This window comes from Phyllostomus discolor, chromosome 10, assembly GCF_004126475.2.
Source record: "Phyllostomus discolor isolate MPI-MPIP mPhyDis1 chromosome 10, mPhyDis1.pri.v3, whole genome shotgun sequence".
NCBI classification, from domain to species: domain Eukaryota; kingdom Metazoa; phylum Chordata; class Mammalia; order Chiroptera; family Phyllostomidae; genus Phyllostomus; species Phyllostomus discolor.
The window spans coordinates 87,258,014-87,277,751 of NC_040912.2; the positions used below are offsets into that span (position 1 = coordinate 87,258,014).

Here is a 19,738-nt window from a genome sequence, read left to right on the forward strand (position 1 = left end):
ACTTCTCTCCAAGAGAATCCTGGTGGAATAAACTTCTACTTTAATACAAATTCAGTTTTTCAGGTAAAAAGCATTGTAGGTAAAAAGAATAGAGGATGATATTTGTAGCATTAACTTATTTTTCTTAATGTTGCACATCAACATTTTTATGCGAAGTAGGAGGTTAAAATTTGGTTCATAAAATTGTTTTAAATGAAGTGTGTGTTAAAGGCAAGACAGTTTTAGAGAATTATGCACTATTTGGCTTTAGAAATGAATTTCTGTATGGCAGCCAGCTGGATGGCGTGCAGTATTAAGTGTTGCTGCTAATATCCGTGTGCCCATATTTAACACTATTCAGAATCGTGCTATGAATGTGGCTGCAACTGATTGGTGCTTGCGGGGGCAGAAATCTTCATATCTCAGATGGTAGTTCAATGAACGGAATGTGCAGTCTGCATCCTGAGTTGTCTTTATGGCCCATCAGTCTCGGTTTTTATCGCTGAAAATAGCCTCACTTTGTTTTTCTCAGGGAGCGCATAATGCAGTCATTAGTAAGTACAGAGCATACACGTGTGGGCAGAAGGTCTGGGGCCGTCCCCTCCCTGCATCTTTCTAGCTGTAAACAAGACCTGGAAGTCTAGTTTTCTCAGCTGGGAAAGGAGGAGGATAATAATATCCTTCCTTCACAGGGCTGTTGTGAGGCTGTGATGTGAGTTAACAAACAAACAAAAGCCAAGAGAAACAGCCACTGGGAGTAGGACAGGAAACACAGTCCAACAGAGTGCCAGCCACCCTCGTCATCTTCGTTGGCACTGAAGAGCCGGGCTGCCCTGCATTTCATCCTTTCTCTTAACAACTCCAAGGGCAGGTCCTGCCTGTGACCTGACTGATCCCTTCCCGTGCGCATGGCGCGATAATGTGGCACCCAGTGTCTGCAACAGTCAGACACTGTGCTCTCCACGGGCGGGCTCAGGGTTTCTAGACGCTCTCACACTGTATTTCACAAATTTAGTGTCTACATAAGTATACATTTTTCTGGGAGAAGGTTCATAACTTTCTTCAGATTCTCCAACAGGCTCAGGACCTGACTAAGTTAATAATTTCTCTAACTCTGAAGGATGAAAACCCCAACGCCTTCCCACAGTGCAGGAGGTGACCTTGAACTTCTCCACCTACCTCGTTTCATCTCTTCTACCACCACTTCCTTTTTTTCTGCCGGAAACACTGTGCTTTCTCCAGCTCTCCCTAATAAACCGGGCAGTTTTTCACCTCGCACCTCTGCTCACCTTCTCCCTAGGGGGCTTCTGGCCCCTGCAGTCTTATTCCCGCTCCTCCCGCGGCTGACGCCTCCGAGACCCAGCTCAGACATGACCTCCTTCAGGACCCCTTCCTGGGCCCGTCTATAGCACGTTAATGCCGCTGCTTTCGGCTTCCAGCACATTCTGACACCCATTAGTGCTTAACAATATGTTAGTTGAATATAAACATAAAAAAAAGGTCTAAGTCTTTTTATTCTCTGTAAGACTTCCTCTGGTCCTGGAAATACTTTATAGTGGGTAATACACTCAGGAAAAAGTACTAAGCTCTATTCATAGCTTTTCAATTACTATTACCAAAGTTTCAAAAGGTGTCCACTTCTTAATAGGCCGGCTGCACCCAGGAGGAAATAAATCCTCCCCCACCGTGCCTCGAGCAGCCTGTGCATTAAACTCGCCTGATGAAAAAGACCGAAGTTCCATGCTGTCTTTCACCTCGAGGGCTTCTGGTTAGGAGAGAAATTGGCTTCCTATTAATAGACAATTGGAAAGGCCAACGCGTACACAATTAATCAATTTTGGGGCTGCTCTATGAACGTGACTTTTTCCAAAAAGGACAGACTCGGGTTCATTATCATTACTATCTCAGCTATAATAGAATATTCCTCCTCCTTGATAAGGAAACTGATTCTGTCCCTTCACTTGTTTCTATTTAAAAACCTATCTACACTCTGTGGGAGAACTTTTATGGTCTACGCTTCCTCCGTGAGCTTCCCATTTAACACTGCTGCTCTGCACAGAAGGGCAGCACGCCAAGCTCATGGATCATGTGATTGGACAGAGAGTCACGCAGTGGGGGGAGCTAAGGGGTGAGTCTGATGTGGGTGTGCAGTGTGGCTGGACTGTCAGCTGGTGGGATAACCTTGACAAGTCAATTCACCTTTTGAAGGCCCAGTTTACTCATCTTCAAAACTGGGTCATAGTGTCTCCGCCTCATAAGGGGTTTTGAGGGTAAAATACGTCTCTAATGCGGACCTGCACAGAATCGCCTGAGGAGGATTTTCACAGTATGCGTGGCCACCACTTGGAGAATCGCCTAGTGTGAATCAGCAGTATGTTCTTTCAGAACAGCTACGCAGGGATAGGTTATGGCACATCTAGGTGCTTCCATACAGTACTGCGCTAAGCAGCCATTTAAAAATGAGGATGCTCGCTATTATTGAATATAGAGTAGTCTCCAAAACACATTGTGAAGTGAAAAGTAGAGATGTATTGTATTTCTAAGACACTAGATTCATGTTTTAAAAAAGGAAAATGGGAAAATATGTACGTTTGTTGGTTTTCCTCTTATTTGTGCAAGAATCTGGGAGATTCCGAGAGTGCCGGTGTTGAGGGGAGCAGGCGTGAAGGCCAGACCCCCTGAGGTCTTTTCCGTCCTTCTTTATCAAGCTTTGCCTACTGAACTGTGAAATTACTTTAAAACAGTTCAAAGTGATAATTAAAAAATAAAGTCTCATTTAAATAAATTGCAAAAAGAATGAACCTAATTGTTAAATTAGTAGCATAACAACAGAAAGAACAAAATTTAATATTTCAAATGAAAGATTTTAGGTATAATACTGATTGGGATATAATTTAAAGACAGTAACTTGCAAAAACTTTTAAATTTAATTCAGTAGTTTTTCTATTTGTAGTATGATGGGTATTATAATTTTGAAACGAGTTAGTATATATTATAGTACAAAACAAGCAAGTGATTTCAAACCAGGATTTGTGGTGGCGGGGTGGGGGATAAAACATAAAAAAATATAAAAAAACAGTTTCCAGTTTTAAAACTACATTAAAACTGAACTCAAAATTATCAATATGAACTCATGATTTATACAAGAATCTGGAAGATTCCAAAACTTTCCTTACCTTTCGTTTCTGAGCTCACTGGAAAAGCCCAGAAGCAACGCCACCGCAGGGGCAAAAAGCCCATCTGTTACCTGGGTCTTGCTTTCTAAACACACTTCCCATGTTGGAGTATTTACGGTAATGTGGGGTGATATCTGAAATTTATGTTAAATGATTACCAACCCCTCCCAAAACCAGGAATTTATTTATAAAAAATTGTGTATTTATTCTTCCATGTTTAAACTCCAGTCACCCTCAAAGTACTCTCCATTTGATGTGATACACCTATTGAGACTTTTTTCCCCACTGCTCAAAACAGTCTGGAACTTGCCAATTTTGATGCCTTTTAGTGCTTCTACCATTTTTTGTTTCACCTCTTCCACATCGGCAAAACGTTCCCCTTTGAGGACTTTTTTTTTTAACCTGGGAAACAAAAAAAAGTTGCTCAGGGTGAGATCGGGTGCACAGGGAGGGTGGGGCACGGGGGTCAGGCTGTTTTTGGTCAAAACTGGTAAACAGCAGTGTGGGCTGGTGGGCTGATAAATTGCCCATCATGAAATAGGCAAATGTGTTGAAAGAGTCTTTAAAAAAATTCACTGAAGCCAAATGCAGCCTGTCACTACAATGCCAGCTGGTACACTGCTAGAGATGGGTTCCTAGAACACTCACCTAGCAGGGGAACCCTGTACTACAAGGGGCCCACCCTCCAGAAGGTAATTCCATTTGGGGGGAGGGGGTCCCTTGTATATCTTTATCATGCAGATAGATAGAACCTGCATGATAAAATGTTAAAAATTAAAAATGGTTGGAATATGTTATTCGTTATACTATTCTAACTTCTCTGTATATAATATGGTAATTTCCATAATAAAAAAAATGGTTAAAGAAAAAAACAGCTCTGCAGATGATTTCAATGCATCCGCCTGGGTGGACCACACCCAGTGCGAAGAAGACACCTGCAGCTAATGACTTCTCATGCTTCCCAAGTCTCCGTAAGAACTAGTGACACTTAGAGAGCAAGTGTGGGCTCTAAGTGACAGCTGCAAAGCCCAGGGTCCAGGGCAAGGACTGGAGGACTTCCGGCTGTCGTGGATTCAGCACGCACCTGCACAGCTGGGCTGTGCGCTGTTCCCTCCCTCATCGGACAAACGGGGACAATGCACCTTGCCACGTGCTTAACGGGGCTGCCGGAACTAAGGAGAAGGTGATGAGGACCTTCCTGAACTAAAAGTGCTGTGGAACTCCAGCAATATTACTTCTGGTAATTTTCCAGCCTCTCAGGTACAGAGGCCATTTTATAACTCCTTCGGGACTCTGAAGAGATGTCAGCTGCATATTAACATTCAGCGTATTTACCATTGGGTTACCCCGTCTACCTGGCATCACGTGGGCACCAGCTCAGGCTTCTTCAGAAGACAGGGTAACGCCGGCAGCACCTTTCATCACATCACTCTCTCTCTCTCTCTCTCTCTCTCTCTCTGTGTGTGTACTGGTCATCTTGGATTACACTCTGTTAACTTTGTTCCTGGCTCTGATACATTTTTATAAGTTTCATTGTTAACCTATTCCATGTGCATTTAGTCAAATATATTAATTCTGATCCCGATGAAGTTATGAAGGGCTAAGTGGAGCTCTTAAAAGACAACTATATAGGACAGCGGTGTTTCAAAAACACATTCTCTTCACCCCTCCCACACAGCCCTCCCTTCTGGCAACTGTCAAAATGCTCTCTGTATCCTTGACCCTGTTCTTGTTTGCTTTGTTTGTTTTTTAGATTCAACTGTTGATAGGTATGTATTTACTACCCTTTTATTGTTCATAGCTTTGATCTTTTTCTTATATAAGATATGAGGGGATTAAGACGTACAGGTAGGTAGTTACAGAATAGCCACGGGGATGTAAAGCACAGTGTAGGAAAGGGAGTAGCCACAGAACTCACACGTATGACCCATGGACATGAACAAAGGTGGGAGGTGGCCTGAGGGGCTGGGGGATGCTGGGTGTAGGGGGATAAAGGGGGAGAAATTGGGACAACTGTAATAGCATAATCAATAAAATATAATTTAAAATAAAAACAAGAAAAAAAAACATATCCTCCCCCAAAGACCTGAGAGATAGAATACTTACTTTCCTTCCTCTCAGTAAGATTGGCTTAGAAGAGGTGAGATTCCTGGGGGGGGGAGGGGGTGCATGCACATGCACATTACATGTGTTGTACATATGTGTGTATGTAGGAGGGTGAGGCAGCTTACACCACCCCTTGGAAGGTCTTTAAACTATCCAGGGTGGAGGCACAGTTTGAGTGAGTGCCCTCGAGTATCAGCGCTCCTAGCGTATCTTTCTTTGGTAAATTTCCCACTTTTCCTTCCCTTCCAGTTTCCATCTCTTTCGGAACAAAGGAACAAACAACTCCCAGGGACAGGAGGAAGCGTCCTCCCTGGGTGAGACGTAAGGCAGCCCAGTGGAGCTACGCGGTGCTCCTGGATACAGAACCCTGCGCTCGTGGGGACCGTCCTCCCGGAGCCTCACTGCACGTCCCTGCTGCCAACACTCGGGTCACTTCACGGTTCGCTGGTACAGCACCGGCGGCCTTTGTTTCCAGTCAGAAAAAGATGCTGAAGCGATGCTCAATTGAGCTAAGTGCACTTAACGGTGTGCTTGTGTCCTTGCATGGAGGACTGGGGTGGTGGGGGGGCGGGGGCAAGTGAAAAGACGGCCCGCAGCAGCCAACATCCCATGCCTTTACCTAGAATTGGATTATGATGAATTGTGATGGCAGAGCACAGAGAAACGCTGATGCGATCTCTTCTACCGTTGTACCTGTGCGCAGGCTGCTTATGGAGTGCTTTAAGTCTCCAAAACTGATTCTCGGTCACTCGTGCCTGAAAATGAAAGGCTGATGTTCACGTAAGTTTTTAAACAGTTTCCATGCGGACTGGATTTGACATTTCCTCCCTTGCTACTTCGGAATTAGCGAGCGATCACCGCGAGTTTTTGCTGATGGGCATCTTCCTATAAACCTCTCTGAGTGAAAGATTTCTTTAAGGTCAAAAAATGTGTATGTCGTGTGGGTGAGTGGCAGGTATCAGGGCTGCCGTTTCCCTCCTTCCCCCTCGAGACGTCATTACAGCCAGGCCACTCGGACACCTGCCACCATCATCCTCATTCATTTGTCCGAGACGCCAACACGTGGCCAGCTACCCGGAGAAGCTCTGGCTCCCTCTAATGAGCTTCCGCAAACTAGGAAGACAGCACCCGCCAACTGGGAAATAAGGGACGAAGTCACGGCTCTGGCTTCCAACCTGGGACGCCCAGACACCTGACTTTACAAGAGGAGGCAACCGTGAACATTTTTGAAAATGGAAATAATACATTAGAGCTTCTAACACTTCCTAGTTATATGGATTTGGGTAGCATCAGATGAGCTAAAGTACAGTAGTTGTCATTTCACCTTTTGTCAGAAACATGCAAATATATATTTTTAAGGTTTAGAAAAGGAGAAAAGTTATGTCTCAATGAATTTTGATTTATAGATAGACTCAGGCCCATAGATTTTAAAAAGGGATGAACATAATGCCAATGAGGGACATTTAGGGAGGTTTATTTGGAAATCCTGTGTAGAAGACAGACATTTTTCAGAAGGGCTTTAAAAAAAGGCAGTGACTTAAAAAGTATTTTTGGCAGAGAACAGTGGTATCAAACATCAAGCATCAAGCAGAGAAAAGGGCAGGTGTGATCAGTCTGGAAAACAATAGTGGGACCATTCCCCCAGCCCGCATGACACTGAGAAGCCAGGAGCAGAAAGCGGGAGACTGGAAGTTCGGACCCTAGGGTTCATTCATGCCTCCCGCCCAGAACAAGGGCACTCACGGAAAAGAGAAGGAAGGAGGGCCCGTCGGCACTGCGGAGCTGGGGGTGGGAGCAAGAGGCCGGCCCCTCCGCTAGCCTGCGAAGATACTGTGGGTTTGAAATCGGTTGAAAAGTACCTGACCAGTGCACAGTGGTACGATGCACACAAGTCATCTTACATATATCCTCTTCCAGGGTTGTAAGAGTCCGCTTGCACATTTGCTATTTTACTGAGTTTATAATAATGATTCTCAAGGTCTATCACCAGGCCAGGATCTCTTTATATATACTACTTGTCTTCTTTTAGGCAGTCCTCCTCAGTTCCGAAGATAAATTAACATGTTTACGTCCCGCAGCCAGCTGCCCGTCTTCCCACGCTGGCCTGTTCTTCTCATCCTCTCCGTCTCAACGGAGGACAGCACCCAGGTGCCCAATCCGGATCCCGGTCAGTACATTGCCACCGTCTCTGGGTTCCCCCAGTGGAGACCTTCTTCCATGCACGCTAACAAACTCCACCTTCTCTTCATGCCCATTTTTGAGTTACTCATTTGGGGTTTAAAGGGAGGTTGCGAGCTCAGTGCAACAGGCCAATTACAGATGTAAAATGCCCAGTGATCCTTTTGTCAGACCCTTATGGTGTGAGCCCTACTTCAATTCCAGCATAATTTTTCTTTCAAAGACATACTGTGTATAAACTTGGGCGAATCCCCTTACCTTTAACTCCTTACAATTGCTCGCCTATAAAATGATCACCAAGTCTTTACACTATTTATACTACTATTTAATGGCCGTGTGCTACTATGTAGCTTATACTAGAGATTCTAAAAGGTCAAGAAACAGCAACAACAAAAACATTACAGAGGACGAACAAAATATAATGGCTCTCTCAAGGAAAGGAATTACAGCTGGGTAATAAACAGTGAGAAGACGATCAGCGTTGTTTAGAATTGGGAATTCGCTGTCCCCTCCCTCCAACTCCTTCTGGGAACCGCCTCTCTGGGGTCACAGCTGATGAGCCTGCACTGACGTGGCTACCTGAGGTGGACAGGCCCACCTGCTCCATTCTCAGCAGAAACCTCACCCAGGCCACGCTTGCATCATGAGTATCCAGCTGCTTCTATCGGACTAGTCACACATTTCTATCAGGTTCATTACCAGCATTATAAATGTGCAATGCATAAAATGGTGGGAATCTATAGAGTAACTAATTGATCTCATGAGAGGAAAGAAAAACAAGCAGCAGTGCACACGACTAAGATCACGAAAAAGAAAATCCACAGCATGTTTGGAAGTCTGTTCGGGGGAGACAGGCGCCCACAGCAGCCTGCTCTGTAGCAGCGTTCTCCTGCACCAGACGTGGGGCCCGTCGGCAGCGGTCACCGGACAAGGCTTAGGGCAATGCAAAAGGCACGCCTCATTAACTCCTGGACATCTCATTTCCTGGCCATAAATCCTATTAACTTGTATTACCAACTGCCATAAAGCTTGCAGATAAAAGATAATTTATGCTCAGTGTACAGAAGCTAATGTTTCTGTGGGAGCATGGGCCAGAAAATGAGAAAGTGTGTACGTGAGACCGGGAGCCGTCCAAACTCGGCATGGTGAGCATGATGACCATGGCCCTGAGTGCCTGGCGGTCTTCAGGAGTTGTCGGCCTGACCCGCAGCCGACACTGGGGCGCTTCGGGTCCATGACATCGCTCCCCAACCCCCTCGACTTCCCTGCTCATGAAGTTCAGTCATGATGCCTTTCTAAGAACACATTACTGGAAGTAAAGGGGGATGCTTACTTTCAAGGTAGGATATATAGTGCCTTCTATTTTTAATTTTCTACTTTAAAATGGCAGGTCAAACCTTCCTGTGAAGTAAATGCTGCCTACCGAGGTTTTCACTCATAATGACATTTGATCCATAGTGATGAAATGAACCAAAACACAATATAAAAGACATTACATCCCAAGAAGCCAATCAGCTAAAAATTCTAAATGCCGTACCATATTTATACAGACTTCAAACTATATTAGTGTCTCCTTTTAAAATCCCATTTGTAATTAGCAAAATAAGCCTCAGAAAGGGGACTGAAAAGAGAAGGGAGATGAAAGGCTTCGAGCGGGAACAACCTAACTGGTGTTAAGTGAACCGCTCCGGACACGCACGCCGACCCCAGACGGCTGCAGCAGCAACTCTAGTGAACGCAGCTGATGACTCCCACGCACACCCCGTCTCACGAGAGTCTCACGTGCAGACACTACGATGATCTGAAGGTAGGGGGGCTTTTTCAGAAAGATCAAGAGAAGCACAGTTTAGCCCCACAGCCCAGGGCTGCCCCAGCCACTTCACAGCCCCGTGGCAGGCACAGCACCAGAATGTTCATTCCCAGACCAGGCTCATGCCTCCTGCTAGCTATCACCTTCAATTTCAGACGACCTGTAGTTATAGACCCAATTCCAGAAGTCGCTGTCCTTAAAAATAATATTCATCATAATGAACATTTATATGGAGTTTTCCCACTTTTGAAGTATTTTAGCAGAACTCAACAATAATCTTATTGAATCAACTTAAATAATAAAGATGCTTGTGGTGTGCAGATTTTGTTAGAGTTGAGGGAAACTCAGAGTCACCTCGGTTTAATTTAGGGGTACGGACGTTAAAAAGGTGGGATACACCCTTACGTGTACCCAAGATTTATCTTATTTGGAGATAACAATGTCACGCCCTGGCCAGGTAGCTCAGTGGGCTAGAGCAGCGCCCAACACAGCAAGGCTGCAGCTTTGATTGTGGGCCAGGGAGCAGGCAAGAACAAACCAATGAATGCGTATGTGAGCGGAACAAATAGATCTCTCTCTCCCCCCGCCCCAACCAATAAATAAAAATAATACTGTGGAGATTAAAGCTGCTTAAATATGATGGACTCTGACTGGTTCATTACCTGAAACCCTGACACGCACTCACTTGACTCTTGCATTTGTATTAGTGATCGTCTCAGGAAAGGTGACAGAAAAGCAGGGACCTGGGGGGTGTCTGTGGAAGATGTCTCTAGTATTGGGGGGGGGAAGAGGAGCCAAGCGGGCCCTGCTGCCCCACGGGCCAGTCTGGGCTGACCACGGCCACTCCCCCACAGGACAGAGGGGTGGGCCCTGCATGACGGTTCTGCCCACCCTGTGTAATAGTTACTTTCTCAGGATAAGGTAACTTCCTAATTGTTTCAATGACACAAAATCAAAATCACCAGAAGACTGGGGGTTCTGCTGGAAGAACTAATAGACATATTTTATAAATGCAAAAATCCCATCCCTAGAAATCATGTAGGTTCTGACCTGGACTTCCTCTCCACACTTGGGTGTTGGGCAGTCTGGGGACAACAGTGCTCTGTGATCACACAGCACTTCCTCTCCCGGCCCACCACCTTCCTCTCCCACCCGCCCTGCCGCTGCGCTGGGGCTGGGACGGTGTAGCTGTGCTCCCACCGACGGTGACACAGGACACGGCCCGGGTGGGGGGGCAGGGGCTGTAAACACAGGCGGTGCCGTGTCTAGCAATCTCTTCCCCTGTCGCTGTGATGTGTTCCAGTTGGCTTAATTTAAGTGAAGATGCTGCCAAACCACGCCAGATTTTCCCGGAATGAGAAAAAACTTAAAGTCAATCTTGGTTAATTAAGCCTCTGCAATTTTATTGTGCAGGTTAATTATCACTGCAACACGGGGCAGCACCTGATTCACAGAGACAGTGTGGCAGGTGGGTAACCTGGCCAACTGAACACAATTAAAAAACACTAGAAAAAAATTAGAAGGATTCTTTTAAAATGCATCAAATAGCCACTTTGTTTAAAAGAACAAAAAAAACCCTTAGGTTTTCATCGCCGGAGAACATCAAATTTAACTTTCATGTTTTATACATTAGCTGTGCACCAGACCACATGAACTTGAACCTAGTTCTGAAGGCCTCTGAGTATTAAGAGTCACCAGGAGACAAAGCCCCAGGTCTGCCCGCGTGGGCAGCGTGGAGGGAGACGGCACCAGGGGAAGCGGGTCTCTCGGGGTGCAGATGAACAAGAGTAGCCCTCCTGCAGGACCCCGGGGAGAGGCGCCCCACCCAACTGCGGCACTGCACAGCTGAGAGGCAGGAAGGAGCCTCCCCCGAGCCTTTGCAGCCAGACCTCAGGCTCCCAGTGCAATTACCTTCAGAATGCACACCACCTCAACGGTCCCAAAAAGCCTCAAACAAGATGTCTTAAGTTACTAACGCCTATAAACACCTGGGCGAGGAGTCCACTGTACATTACACTTGGACTCACTTTTAACTTACACTTCAAGTAATCCCTACAGGTAGCCCTGGCTGCTGTGGCTCAGTGGGTTGAGCGCTGGCCTGTGAACCAAAGGGTCACCAGTTTGATTCCCAGTCAGTGCACACGCCTGGGTTGTGGGCCAGGTCCCCAGTAGGGGGCACGTCAGAGGCAACCACACATTGATGTTTCTCTACCTCTCTTCCCCTCTGTCTAAAATAAATAAATAAATAAATAAATAAAATCTTTAAAAAAGAAAAAAACACCACAAATAATTCCTACGGGTAAAGTTCCCAGAAACGAGGTCATGGCCAATAATCATGAAACACACAAGGAACCGAGATGACAAAATATAAAAGCAGAAGCGAACATAAAAGCTGACTTACAATGACTGCAGATGCTGGAATGACTGTAAATGATAAAATAAGTATGGCAATTATGTTTCCACAAAGAGCCTTGAAAATGTGAGTAAAGGGTGAGCATTTCAGAAAGAAGAGCCATAGAAGGAATGAAAAACCGAATGGATGGGTTTAGCAGCAACACAGAAAACACAGAAATGGAAAATGACAGCGGCGGTGAATTTCAGACGCAAGCAAATACAAAACTACAAAAGCAAAGTTTTGAGATATATACGCTACAATTAGAGACTCCTCTACTTGTCTAATTGGAGTTGTAGGAGAAGGCCGAGATAAGAGGGCGCAGACATCGGAAGATGTCACGGCCCAGTCTTCCAAGCTAGTGACAGGCGGCAGTCTGTATGCTGAGGGGCTCCGGTGACGCCCCAGGGGGACATGGCATGAAGCCCCCAATCACTCACACCCCAGTGGAGGTACAGGGCACCAAAAATAATGACGAGATCTCGGGAGCTGAGGCCATTTCTGAGGTGTCGATTTTTCCAACACCTCATCTCCCAATGTTGCTTTCCAAAAATGACGGCAGTGCATCGGTGGCCAACACTGCCATGTGCCCGCCTGCGGAGACGGGACACAGTGGGCTCATCAGCAATCATGTCGTCGGTTAGTATGACACAGCAAAGGAAGCTCAGCGCATCACAGTGGCTTCAAACTCCAGAAACGGTGGGGAAATGACAGGTATTTAACAAATAACTAGGGATCTGACGAGTACGTCTGAGCAAGCCACGCTGCTAAATGAGGTCTTTCAGTGACCTCCCGTAACCTATGGCGAACAGTCCGCACTTCACTGTGCGGAACTCAAGGCTCCCCACAGCTGGCACGCAGCCCGGCTCTGCAGCCTCGTCTCCTGCACTTCTCCATTCTGCCGTGGGTCCTACCACGGGCCCTGCACCTTCCTCTCTCTCTGGCGGCCCCTCTGGCTTCAGTCACCTTGCCATCATCTCCCAGAGCACATATTTACTCGCCCTTGAAGGTGCTGCTACAGTGTAAGCTCAGGAGAACGTATGTTCCACGAAATCAGGCGGCACTATCTATCTGTCCAGCTGGCTGCTGTGTCCCTGGAGAGGTGCCCGGCATACAGCAGGTGCTCAATAGACATCTGTTCAATAGACCGAGTGGATAAAAGGTGAGAGCCTCTGTGAAGCCTTTCCTTGCCACGCCCGTGACCCAATCACACAGTCTCTCGTCATCTTCTGCAGCCGTGTGGGAACCTCGCCTCGTGTTTCAGTTTTACACGTGTCTGCTTCACTGGACGTGCACCGGAGAGCAGGGATACCACGCCACCACATTTCCTAAATCCTCAACTGCCCAGCAGTGCAGCGGGCAGGGAGGGGGCAGATGCACCGTAACTGTGTGTTGGCTACAAAAATGGACAGAACCCCTTCCACACCTCAGGGGAAGTATTCCAGGAAGCAACAGCGCCAGGCAATGCAGAAAACCAGAAGAAAATGCAGATGTGGCTGAACAGCGGTGAGCATGCATCGCCTGCACTATATTAACCAGATAACTCATTTTAGGTCATGAGTGGCGATGCAGTAGAAGCAAGACCATAGGCAGTGCATTGCAATGACCGGCAAAAAGAAAAAACTGTCCACTGTCTTGAAAAGATGTTACCAAATTATTATTTTTCAAAGTGAAATGCACCAGTCGACCTTATAAAACTTTATTTAATAAGAAGTCTGCTCTAAGCACTACATTAACAGAAAATTTCCACAATGTCTGTCATTGGAAATGAATGACATTGTCATTAGAAATTTGTTCAGAGGCAGTGAAATTAATAAACCTAAGAACAGTGAAAGTTAAAGATTTTCTTTTATAGTGCTTAAAAATCAAACCCAGTTTCCAATTGTAATTACAACACTGAAAATATATGAAAATATAAATTTTCACTTAATATACTTGCCAAGCTTTGTACTTCCTCTATTGAGGTTTTTCTCATATTCAGCTGCTCGAAAAGCAAAACTGCAAAGTGTAACTCTTAGTCAATTTAATTAAGAGTCACAGAGTTCCTTCACAGGTCCCGTAAAATGAACACATTTACTGTGAGGCTTCTCCTCCACCTTTTCCCATTCAGTGACCGGCGGAAGGACTAGAGCAGCACACGGACACGGGCCACTCCGCTAGCGGGTCAGGGACCCACAGGGGCGGGCGTCCCCTCCTTGTCCACTCACAGGTTGGGAGTCTGTGGCTCAAACTACTGCTGACATTGTGTTTGTTCTTCACTTACTGGGTGCAGCAGGTAGATGAGAGACTCCTCCTGGATGATTATGACGGGCACAGGGGTGATGCGAGTCGCCTGGAACAAGGTGCTCACGGACGCCATGATCTGGTCGAAACGCCCGGCCAGTCCTCCCAAAGTCACGATCACGTCCACCTGCGCAAGGCAGAGTACAAGGGGGAGTCACACATCAACAGGGTTTGCACAGCTGAACTGCATCCAACACCTACACAGGGCTTTTCGTTTTACACTTTTATGGGATAAGCCAGGAAGAAATGGTAGACATCACTTCTGTTGCTTGGATGAAGAATTATGTTACCGTATCTTGCCATGTATAATGCACACTTTTTGCCCAAATTTTTTGAGGGAAAAATAAGGATGCACATTACACATGGGTATAATGATTACACACCATGGGTATCATAATCCCCTGCATAATGTGCACAAAAAGGTGGGTGTGTGTTATACACAGCAAATTACGGTAACCTGTTCAAGGTTACACAGTTGGTAAGTGGCAGAGTCGGGTTTCAAGACCAAGTCTTTAAAGTACACATTTCACATTTTTCTACCCGCCTGTTTCCCCGGCAAACTGAGGACTCTCCCTGTAACACCCTGTTTTGGGCTCCTCCCACTGGGAGCATCCTGATCTCACCCCTGGTGCCTCTCCCATGCACGCCCAGAGCACCCCTGGGGGCACAGCGTTCGCAACACCCAGCTGACCACACTGAGCCCGTTCACAGGTGTGTCGCCCACTGGGACGCAAGTACCTTGAGGACCTGTGCTCTCGGCTGAACCTAGCGAGTCGCCTGAGCCCTCTGTACCTCGTGTTGATGTTCACGGGTAAATACTGGGTAACAATGGACAATTAATAGGGTTGTTGAGGGGATTAAAGGAGGTTATTACGTGAGTTAATAAATGTAAAACATTTAGAACATGTTTTATAACACTGTGATTGTTTTTAAACGTTAGCTACTCTCCCATTACCTTTATTATTTGGGGTATTGTTGCATTTGTACTGCTATTAATGTTTTGGTTGTTACATGTCGGTTAGTATGTTACTTTGCTCACTTAACACTTTAAAGAGAGCAGTTCCTATGACTACAGCACAATTAATTTAACTGTGTCCCTGTCGCTGGAAATACCTTCCAGGATGTTTACATAGAGAATTACTGGGTACAGAGGGCCAGGGGGAGGCTGAGGGGGTGAGTGACAGTCTCCTCCTGCACACAGTGCTGTGTGAGCCACAGCGTGCTGCAGCTGGGCCTGCCTCCTCACCGGCCCCCACCTTCCCTGCCCCAGGCAGCCCCGCCTCTCCAGGTCTCAGCATAGGACCGAGGAAGAGGAGGTACCTAGGAGCTTCATGGAAATAGCCTAAGGACGTCTCACGTATGATCAAAACAAAAAGCAACAATCACTCTACCTGAAATAAAAGAGAAATTGTTTAAAAACAGGAGCATTTAGTTTTTAGGTTTTAAAACAGTGCACTGGAAAAGCTTGGCTGAGGTCTTGTGCACAAAGACAAGGTGATTTTGGAAGAACACGTGGTCTAAGCACCGATACAACCCGCCCAGCTCCTGGAGGACAGGGAGTGACGGACACGCCAGGGGCAAAGGCAGCGTCCGTCGGTGCCCAGCCCCGGCCCTGGTCCTCAGCATGGTGCCCTGCACTCACAAGACACGCCAGTGCTTGTGTTTGATGACTGGCTAAGTGAAAGCATTGTATGAAAAGGCTAAGAAAGGAACAGACTAGCTGCCACCTGATGGGAATATATAAATCAGAACAGGTCTCCATAAACCACAAAAAGTGAAATGCACAGAAGAACTGAAAAGCTTTAATGAGTGCTTTATTTCTGATCTTTTCAGAGAGTAGGGAGAATGGGATTATTTTTTCTTTTTGGATGAGATGCTGCATGTCAAAGCTAGAGTATTCCAGGACAGGCACCCCACCCATCTCGAAGACTGAATGCTACCTGTGGAGATCTTTCTGGAACTCTAAGAATTAGCTCCGGCACCAGCAAAGGCCGTGCACCCTAGCAGACACGTATCATTCTGAACAGGCATTGCCCTGAAGACGGGTGCACCTGCTCATCTTCGGAGGAAAGGGGGGACATGCAAGCTGGTGCTCGGACTTGCCAGAGAGACAGCTTTTGTCGGGGGAATGCGGGCAGCGGGGCCAGGAGCCACTTATTAGTGATACAGCCACTGCCGACCGGTGGTGAGAGCCCAGAAGTCATACAGAGCCTCAGAAATAAAGAGAGTTTGCTTTGACCTGAAGAGAAAGACATTAAAAGAAATTACACATGAACTATGATGTGCAGAAAGCTCTAAGGCTCCAGCAAAAAGCATACAACCCTAAGAATCACCTTGGAGGCAAGGCCTGATGCTAAAACAGTTGATTCACTAGGTAGATTCTGGAATCCCTGTTTCAGGGATACTCAATTTCTCATTACCACACTCGGAGCTGTGAGCAACCGCATACCTTAAGGCTGAAGTTTAATCCCCACCTTCTGCACTGGGATATCGTGATGAATACGCAGGGTCTGTAAAGCGGTCAGGGAATTTCTCAGAACAGAGGAGCGGCAAGATTGCTTCTCATCACTATTCATTTCCCTACAGGAAGCAGTTAGCGAGACTGATTGAAAACATTAGGGGACCCGTGGATGCACTTCGGGTGGGCAGGGGAGCAGGCCGCCTGGGATGTGCCTGCAGTGCTCTGGCTCGGGCTGTAGGGGGGACGTGGGATCCTCCCAGCAGCAGAAGAAGGACACAGACACCACCCCATGCATCCACTTAGGTTTCCCAAGTCCAGATTTGTGTCTGTAGGACAGCGATGCCGGAGGGCTGGAGGGCCCTCTCCACGTGAGTCCAGAGCCTGTGCTCTTACCTTTAACACCACCCAGTGCACTGCGAATGCTTACAGCTTGGCGTTCTCCTGATGTTTCCACACCCCACACACAGGCTGCAGGCACGCGGCCCAGGAGACCAGGCCCTGGGCTGCCAGGCACCAGCCTGGCCCAGGCTCCCTGTCTTGCCCTCCGGCCACACACCAATGAGATCCTTTCATAACTGTGGCTGTGCACCCCACCACGGGTCCTTGCTCTCTGCCCCTGCTCCCCGGGTGCTCCCCCCACACGGGCCCGGCAGGGCACCGCCTGTCTCTCTCTTTGGCACCTATGAAACGCACCCTGTAACTTCCTGCCTCGGTGGTGTTGCTCCGTGTCTGCACGCGCCCGCATCACGCCCATCATCCAGAACCCCCGAGTTAAGTAACGTAACTACTCCTAGCACGCCGCAGTCGCACGCCGCTGTAACAATTGACACACTCGCGTGTCCTCCTTCCAGGGCAGGCCTGTGGGCCGCAGACGCCAGCTGCGTTGTTCGCGGTGCCCCGGGCGGCACGCCTGTGCCGAGCTTCCCCCGAGCGTACAGAGACCCGGCAAAACTGAATCAAGAACCACGGAGCAGGACGCCAATTACCAGGCTCAGTTAACGTCATCTGATTTCAACAAAAGAGTACTCTCCTGCCTGGCAAGAGTTCCAGTAGCGAGTGGCATCTGAAAAGAAGAACCTGCGTCACCTTTGTTCTTACCCCGGTGGTATTTACTGGTCACGTACCGTGTGTCACGCTCTACTCTACGCAGTCAGGATGCATCAGTGAAGAGGACAGAAACGCCAGCCTTCCTGGAGTTGGCGTTCACATGGAGGAAAATACACAACGGATCAAAATAAAAAGCAATCGCATCAGTTAGAAGGTGAAAGGAGGTAAGTGGGAACGGAGGATAATCGAGTGGGAAAAGAACATAGAAACTAGCCGGGGTGGAGCGGGGCGTCCAGCGACAGCAGAGGGCCGTGGAGTCACCTCCTGCTCTCCCCCAGCCCATTCCAGACAACGCGCAGCGCAGGGGAGAAGCGGCACACACAGAACACAGCACGGCTACGTCCGCAGGGGGCAAAAGCCCAGCTTCTGCTGGAGTCGGGGGCACAGGCATCTCGGATTTCGGTGAGGGAGAGGTGGGGAGGGGACTTCAGTGACGGCGGACCATGAACTTCCGAGGCCACCAACAGGCAGGGTGGGTGAACAGAGTGTACGGCAAGTCTGTTTACTGCTGAGCGTGCCTACGATGCTCCAGAGAACAAAAGCTGGTCTCACAGGCCAACACGGTATTTTCTGTGGCTTGTGGTGCATCAAGGATTCAAGGTTTGTAATTCAGGAAAGGGTTGTTACAATCCTAGTAGCCCCATGAATAAAATATTGTAAATAATGTAAATGTGTGCACACAGCCCCCAAAGTACCCAGCACATGCCTGTTATGCCAGACGACAATCTATAAAATGTCAAGAGTGAATTGCAAACTGATTTCCACACATTCTCTACAGTCAAGTCAGGGCATGTCCTGTGGATCGTTTTTGTTGCTGTTAGCAAAGGGGAGGAGGGGTGAGGATGAGGGCTGCTTTGGACCTTTCACACGCGCCGTGTCTAGCAAGAACACCGCCACGCGGGACTGATGCCGTGGAGGCCTGGCTGTGGAGTGGCGCACACGCCCCCCTGGCAGCCACAGGACCTCACGCAAGCTCCACAGCCTCCCGGGCCTCTGGCCATCTCTGAAGGTGGGGCGTCAACCAAACGCACCCACGCATTTCCAAGGCTCTTTCATTTGCGATGGGCCATGGAAGGTTCTCTGGTTTCCGCCCTGCACCTTACGCAGCCATTGTGTCTGTTTGTTTAGAAAGTAAACGGACAACCTGGCTTTGTGTCATTCCCCCTCACAGAACAGTGACGAGACTGGCTGGGGCATACGTAACTCCAAGAGGAGGGGCACCTCCATTTCCCTCCCACGCCACTGAAGACCTTTCCGTGAACAGATGCCCTATTTTTGTGCACGAGTCCTCAGGAAGACACGGACACGGCATGGACGAAGCCCGCAATGGGGACAGTGCCTGTCGGCGTATGTTAATCACGTTTACTTCGAGTAAGCTGTATGCTGGAGATACGCAAACGGAGAGTTCCTCCGTGGCTCTCCCCGGAAGACAGGGTGACCACGCCATCTAACACACAAGCCGAGTTACTTCTGGAAGTTAAGTGGGGACACTGGGCACAACGACACCGAGAGGACGAGCACGAACTGGGACTGCCGCCCCAAGTAAACTAAGGCATACCGTTCGCCCCGCTGCTTGGCAATCACCACTGACCTTAACCCAGCCAACCCAGCAGACCCGAACACTGCAGTCTCAAAACCTTCAGACATTATTCTTAACAAGCTCTATGCTGTGTTACAGGTAAGCACGAGGAGAATGATGGAATTCTGCGGCCCAATTGTTTGGTGCGCCCACTGGGAGACAGAAGACCCAATGCAGGAGACAAAGGGAAGAGCTGAATCAAGATAGAGCAAAAACAAACTGACAAAAGATCAGCAATATCAAAAGGTTTTAATAAGCCTATAAAATAATTCCTGTGATAGATGGGAATGAGACACCAGAGAAATCAAAGACCTAGGATTTTATGGTATTGCCACATGTCATACTGAGAAACACGGAATAAAACCTCGGCTTGCGGAAACCACCCCACAGGGACCTCACTTAAATTTCCACCAGGCCCGATGAGTCGCCGTTGAAAGCCAGCCTGTTGGGGTGAGGAATAAATAATGCCTCTTGCACTGGCAAGATAATGAGGCTTCTGTTCATGGATGGGACGTCTAAGAAAACCCAGGATTTTTCTCAGATAGTGCTTCCTCCCCCTTCCCTGCTCAGCCACCACTCAGGCAAGATCCTGCCTGCAAGACAACCCCATGGCCCCTGCCTGGCCTTGGATAACCAAGGAACCTCGCATGGGATTATGGGAACGGGC

The 19,738-nt window shown here is 47.8% G+C and overlaps 1 protein-coding gene across 5 annotated transcripts in view; it reads right to left on the minus strand.

Moving 5' to 3' along the window:
- The window catches only part of TPK1 (thiamin pyrophosphokinase 1), a 257,388-nt gene that overhangs the window by 103,432 nt on the left and 134,218 nt on the right, over window positions 1–19,738 (minus strand). For 4 of the 5 annotated variants that reach the window (XM_036011002.1, XM_036011003.1, XM_028525244.2 and 1 more), the window contains one exon: window positions 13,905–14,051. The exons of the other annotated variant lie outside the window; for it this stretch is intronic. In XM_036011002.1, coding sequence (XP_035866895.1) covers window positions 13,905–14,051 — 147 coding nt within the window. The remainder of the gene's footprint in view (window positions 1–13,904; window positions 14,052–19,738) is intronic. 5 annotated transcript variants of the gene reach the window in all.